The sequence below is a fragment of the Sander lucioperca genome, chromosome 19 (genome assembly GCF_008315115.2).
Source record: "Sander lucioperca isolate FBNREF2018 chromosome 19, SLUC_FBN_1.2, whole genome shotgun sequence".
Lineage (NCBI taxonomy): Eukaryota > Metazoa > Chordata > Actinopteri > Perciformes > Percidae > Sander > Sander lucioperca.
The window spans coordinates 9064628-9071777 of record NC_050191.1 but is presented as its reverse complement, the minus strand read 5'-3'; the positions used below and the strand labels follow the sequence as shown (position 1 = coordinate 9071777).

Genomic DNA, 7150 nt, shown 5'->3' with positions numbered 1-7150 from the left:
TCATCATCTTCACATTTAGATACAAGAGTGGTAACAATCTTCTCTTCGGCAAGGACGCAAGTAAGCGGATTTCCCAAAGTGCTGAACTATTCCTTTAATTTTTTTCTGAACTTGATGACATTTTCAGGGGAAAAGTTCATTTGAGTAGTTTGACAAAAAAAAATCTTAGTAAGCTTTTTCTGGAGCGTATAACTACATCTCATCTCACTGTCTTAAATCCTATGAGGACCAGTTTAAAATCTCCACAAAAAAGCTTGTAGGTAGATCTAGAGTTTGTTTGAGTCAGTTATACATCAGTAAATAAGGCTATATTTGAGTAATGGTCAGTTGAAAAACCTACACATTGGGTCGTGTTACACTGATTAAAAAGGAAACTAAAAATGCTTGTTCTATTACAGAATAACACACAAAACACTAAACACGTTGTCCATGATGAATAATGCACTCCTACTTTTCCAGTTAGTTACAGTTACGTCCCCTTTAGTTGACCTGTGACTGGTGGTTCCCCTGAGCCAATCAGAGTGATGTTACAAACACCAAAACACAGGGATGCAGGGAGATGCAGCATCATTCCATCGTCTTCGTCTTTATTTCTTGGCTGTCATCTGTGTTTGATGTTAGTCATACAGTATATTTTGTTTATGTTTATTTTATTTGCACAAACATATAAAGTAGGCTACATACAACAGATTAAAAAAAAAGAAGAAGCAATTACATTGCGGGAGAAGAAGACTAAAAGGCTATAGGCCTATAGATCATTTTCCTGATTGAAGTCTTTTTGAAATAATGCCAAGGACACAGCACCCAGTGAGAATTCAAATGTGTTGTTGTTGTTGTTGTTGTTGTTGTTGTAGTGGTGGTGCAGTGCACTAGCAGCAAGATCTAGGTTCAACATCCACCTGTGTCTGTGTGGCCCTAAATCACCCATAGGCGTGAAGTACTTAGGCTAAGTACAATAGGCCTACTTGAGTAAATACCTAGTTACATTCCACCACTTACTGTATGTATGAAACGTGCTATGCAAAAAATAATGATAATAACAATAATAAAAGACTAAAATAAAATGGCAGACAATCAATAAAAAAAACTATTTAAAAACAGTTTGAAGTTATACATTAAGCAAGGAGCTACAAAAGAGAATAAAAATACACTTTATTACTTTATAAATTATTATTATAATACTTACAATACTTAGACTCGTTATCGGTCCTATTGTTTCTAAAAGCTTGAATCAGAAGAAAGAAATTTACTTCCCTCCATTCCTAATAGTGTCCCTTTCGCTTTCACCTCTCATGCCAGAGTCACAGTTCAGTCTCATGTCCTCTCCCGGCTTCCGTAGACATTCCTTCACTGTCAGTTCTGTGCGGTGACAGACAACCATCGGTGAGCCAGCAATCCAGCTCCAAGTGTAAACTATGGAAGAGATTAATAACATTGAAGTCACTCCGTGCACAGAGTCCGACTATCTGAAACCGCTCAGGGTGCACTATAACCAGGTGAGTTATTTCTGTCTGGTAACGCTTGACACAGGCTGCAGGATGCTGTAGGCTAGCCCAACCCCCCATTCATTTTGCAGCTAGCATGCTAGCATAACACAAAGGCTAAACTGACCTTAAACACAGACGTTCCGGAACAATTGCCGTTACTTTGACCACAATGACTAAACAACCGTGTTCGCTTTGTTTTCACGTACGGTGTGTTTCTGTGTTTGACGTGAACCGGAGACAGCTAAGAGACAGCTATAAGTAGCATGCTAACGGTAGCTTGCTGAAAAGGTTTTTAGACTGAGCATCACGTTAACGTTAGCACATGATTTACGTTAGTATAAGGAGGTGTTGTTCACACAGTTTATCAGTGTTACGTGACAAGGAAACATGTTTTCCGTCTAATTAGCAGGTCAGGTGAGACTTGTTGATCCCAGCTGTCAAATTGAGTGGTGTTAGTATCTGTGGGTCAGAGGTCAGTTCAGGTTTACACTGAGAGAAATTGCCCATTTATATGTAGAACATTGAAGAGGCTTGCCTGTTCAAATCTTATGGGAATTTAAATAGTTAAAAACATTAACATTAAACATTAAACACTGCAGGGGAATATGCACACAGCTAAGGACAGTATTTTTTACATTGTCAAAGTATTTAAAGGTGTAGATCTCTTTGTCCTATAGTTCTTACTAAACAATCAATCAATCAATCAATTATTATTTGTCACATGAAATCGTACGAGCTACAATTCCAGTGAAATGCATCAGCTCCTTCAACTTGAGCATGATTCATCATTAAGCAGAATGTGGCCGTCAGATCGGCACACAGAAAAAAAGAGGCACCCCAATTGAATGGAACCAGCCAAGTCTCTGTGAAAGGACACCACAGCTCCAGAAATCGCCCTTGAAAGTGACGCAGGCACAGAGGCCATCTAGCTCACCGTCCGACACTTGAACACAGGTTACCAGGATGCCCAGCAGAGAAATCACAGTCGATGTTCAATTCCTCCACGTTTGCCTCGGTTGCCCCTCTGATGTAGAGGTGGAGATGGACGCAGAGATGGTCTTGCTTGTCCACGTAGTCTGGATCATAGCCATTAGTAGTAGTATTAGTAGTAGTAGTATTTTTATTTGGTGATTGATCACTTAAGTTTTGCTTGGTTTTTCCACACCATTATGCTGATGATAGTGTGAAAGGGTAAAAAGATAGATTCCTAAAGTCTTGATATCAGACAGTTAGAAATAGGAGTGGGAGATAAGGATCTTTACCACACAAACACATTTTTGCCTGGGTGAAGACTTAAACTACTGCCCTTAAACGAGTGGGTGGGTGGTTTGTCTCTATTTTGGCAAGACTTGTTGATTTATTTAAGGTGGTATTATTTAGACATGTAGATCAGTGCTGATACTTACCATGTTACACATCCACATTAAATACAGTTTCTTTGTTATTATAAAATGTAGTGTTTTTGCTATTATTTACATTCATTTATTTACGGTGATTCAGTTTTTATTGCCACAGAAATCACTGACCTTATGTTACCTTATATACTGTAAATATGATTCAAAGGAGGTAAACAGATTTAAATTTGGGGAAACGAGAGAGCACTGGATTTAGAATCTGTACCGGGAGGGAAATACTTTTCTTCGCGTGTGTTTATGAAAGTGTAGCCTATGTATTGTATGTTGGATGTATATTGCATGTATATTTAGGTTTGGTGTAGATGTTGGTGGGGTTCATTTTGTGTATTTGTACATATTGACAAATGTATATTGCCTCGCAGTATATCGGCTATTTAGAAATTAATCACTTTCTGATATCAAACATCTCCTCTTATATGCTTTTGTTGTTCCTCTCTTGTATATATTCAGTAGTCCTGTAGACCGACTTTGGCACATTCATACTTGCATACTGTTCTATAGGGCTTCATGGGTGCACGTATAGTCGCTATTCATCTATTCATTCATCTGTCTATCCATTTTTATCCAGGTCATGATGGCAAACAGGGTGGGCAGAGTGGATCGCCTGTGACCGAAATCTCGTTAACTGTACATTTTTATCTCAGAAGATCAAAAGCTGTCAAATTTCACATTAGCTGCCTATGTGGTTTGCAGTAAATGCTTAATGTTGTGAACTGCTTGCTGGAAATTGAAAGGCATGAGATTGTGATCCTGAAGCATGACTCTAAAAAGTCAGTATACTGCTTTAGTTAGCATTTAGCATAGGTTCATCGTTAAAAATATTAGATTTGTTTTTTTATACTGTATAGTCCACATGCTAAATGGAAATGTGATGACTGTGTGTCCTCCTGATCTCCAGCAAAGTGAGAAATGCTTCCTCACCCAAGCATAGGCTGCCGTCCAGAATGAATTTATTTTTAGGTTTCAAAATATTTGTGCAGTTTCTCTGTTCCTGCGTTACAGACTTGGCTTCTGTTGTGTAAAATCAGGAAAGTGACAGTGGTGCAGAAGATGTATTATAGTAATACTCACTGCTAAAATACATTTCTTTTCTTTACTGTGGATGATAGGGAGATATTATTTAACCTGGCCATTGATAAAGTACAGTTCATTTCAATAGAACATGCAAGATAAAGGCTATTTTGTTCACTGAGGGCTGGTAACAACGCTCAATGTCCAAAGTGGAACATACTTTTTAAACATAAAGAAATGGCAACTATCTATAATTTGAAGGTGCTCTTTTGTAGTGTTCCTCTCAATTTAATTAGAAAGCTCAAGTACCAATGCACCCATGTTAAGGGGAGCTCAGTGAGGAGTTTTTTTTTTTTCTTCTTCAATTTGGGGTTTACACCTGTGACAGCAGTGGGGGGGGGGGGTTAAGCTTGTCAAGAGAATGGCGGAACGGCTAAGACAGCAGATGGACAACAAAAGAGATGATGGTGGACTCCCTCTCCGTCCTGTCCTCCCTTTCATCCTCGTCATCTCTCCTGTGCAGCTCGGGAGGGGCTGGTCAGGGACTCCCCACAAAGGCCTTTCAGCCAGACTGAGGGAGCATCTCTTCCCCAAACCTTTTATGTTCATCGGTACATCTGCAGCTTAGCCACTGGCCACTAAAACCTACACACACACACACACACACAAACACACACACACACACACACACACACACACACACACACACATATACTGAAACGCGCTCTATAAGTAGATAATGTCATGTGTGAGAGGCTCTCTTCATCATTAGTTTTTACTGGTGTTTTGTCTCCTCTCCCTCGCCTCTCTACAAAGCAGGTAATTGTCCCTCGTTGACTCTGGGAAACCCCTCTTATCTCTGTCGCCTCGTGCTTACGTTGAATCACAGGCTGCTACTTGGAGCAGGATAATTACCTTCCATTTATTCATTATAATGATTTGAATTATTCATCTGGAATTATTTATCTTGTACAGCTTACAGCCAGTGGCCCCGGTACTCCTTCAATGAATATGAGATCCATTATGATCTTAAAACACACATTTGTGTTTTAAACACACAAGCTCCAGCTTGAATCATGGGAGTAAAATGAGCCTAATTTGTATGAGTGTGTCTGTAAGTGGTGAGAGGATTGTCTACTTGATTTAAAAACTTTGATTTAGGGCAGGGTGATAATTCAGTACGATAGTGTATTACCTGTGTGTGGAAATCTCAAAAAATTAGTTCTTGTTTTGCCCAGTGAACATTCCTGTCTGAAGTAATGAATAAGAGTAGAATTCACTCACAATCAGCCTTAGCTGTACTTGTGTTTAGTGCTAATTAGCAAATGTTAGCATGCTAAAACTAAGATGGTGATCATGGTAAACATTATAAACGTGTGTTAGCATGATGAGCATTTAGCCGAAAGTATGTCTAAGAACAGCCTCACAGAGATGCTAGCGTGGCTCTAGGCTCTTAGCGTTGTTCCTTGACTACTGACTTGTGGGCTTGTAGTGATTGATCTATTATCTAAATTGTTGTTGATAAATCAACTGCTTCAGTACTATACCAGCCCTAACATGTTGTGAGAAATTAAACCACGCATAGATTTGAAATAATTATCTCACACGAATGCTACGGACTGAATTAAAAACATTTAACCCCCTGTATCCATTGAAGGAGTGGTTCACACCTGGACGGCAGGCTAGAATGGGCTAGAAAAACACAAAGGCCCTTTCCCTAAAAAGGGCTCTACTTCCTGCGAAGGCTCAGAGGCTTCAAGTCTGCAACAGGATGCTGCAAATGTTCTACCAGTCTGTGGTGGCCAGCGCCAACTTCTATGCTGCTGTGTGCTGGAGTCGGATGATGCGGGCGAGATACGCTAACAAGCTAGTTAGAAAGGCCATCTCAGTGATTGGAGGGCTGGAGTTGAGCTGGACTCTGGAGGCGGTGACGGCAAAGACGATGTCCAAGTTGGTTAGCATTCGGAACAACGTCTCCCAGTCCCACCCCCTCTACGACATGCTGGTTGAGAAGAGGAGCCAAAGACTCATACCCCCAAGGTGTTCCACCGGGCAGCACAGGGGGTTATTGTTATTCTTACCAGTAGCCATCAAACTTTATTATTATTTTTTTTTTAAGATAATCTTTTAGCCATTTTTAGGCCTTTATTGACAGGACAGCTGAAGAAATGAAAGGGGAGAGAGAGGGGGAATGACATGCAGCAAAGGGCCGCAGGTCGGAGTCAAACCCAGGCCCGCTGCGTCGAGGAGTAAACCTCTATATGTGGGCGCCCGCTCTACCAACTGAGCTATCCGGGCGCCCGCCATCAAACTTTTTTACCTCATCCCCACTATGTTATAGGCTGCTGAGGCGAAGTGCAACATATCTTTTGTACAATATAACTTATAATAACCTCCATTTTGCACACCTAGTGCACATCCACTTTGCACATTGTATGCATGCACATGTTTAAAGGGCATACTTTATTTTTAAACTTTTTTTACCTTTAACTCTTGTATTAGGCCTAGTAGTTGTGTTTTGATATTTGGTTCTTTGCACTAGTCTTTGTTCATTGTGGTTTATCCACGTATTGCTGCTGACAAGTGAGTTTAAAGTATCTATCTATCTATCTATCTATCTATCTTGAGCAAACAGAGGTGAAAATCAGAAATGGGCTGTGGTCAATTCCCCCAAGTAGTATCTCAGTCATTTTGCATTGGCAGGACTAACACGTAAACAGACTTGATGTGATTTGAGGTCTACATGCTCATGAGGACTGTGTCCTTGACACTCTCTTTGGCACTCGATAGGAACCACTTACCAGGTTGTTTTAATGCTGCAGATCTGTCATTTCGTCGTTACTGGTCGATCAGCTTGGGCAGGTGCAGATGCTTTTTGTCATTGTCATTTTTAAACTCTGCTGATTATTAGTTCACTGGTTGTAATGTGTGTATGATAGCCCAGCTTCCTTTGTTCAGGGTGGTGAGAAGACAGAGACTGGAGCTAAAACCAGAAAAAAAACTGGAGAGCACATGTTGAGATTCAAAGAGTGCTATTGTATGGTAGTTGATTATTATTTTTTTCTGCTGCAGCTGCCAGGTTGTGTGTGAGTGTGAGATGGTTATTAGACTTTAAGCACATAAAAGACCATACATCCCTCCCTACAATAGGCATTCACACAGGAGCATGTCAGTTCTGATGCCCAAAGCCAGAGGGACCACATTAATTTCAAGGTCCTGTGTAGCCTCTCTCTCTCT

The 7150-nt window shown here is 40.4% G+C and overlaps 1 protein-coding gene across 1 annotated transcript in view; it reads left to right on the top strand.

Moving 5' to 3' along the window:
• Window positions 1-1269: 1269 nt before the first annotated feature.
• nudt14 (nudix (nucleoside diphosphate linked moiety X)-type motif 14) overlaps window positions 1270-7150 on the top strand; it is a 28424-nt gene continuing 22543 nt past the window's right edge. Inside the window, exon 1 of the mRNA XM_031322397.2 lies at window positions 1270-1496. Coding sequence (XP_031178257.1) covers window positions 1416-1496 — 81 coding nt within the window. The 5' untranslated portion in view covers window positions 1270-1415. The remainder of the gene's footprint in view (window positions 1497-7150) is intronic.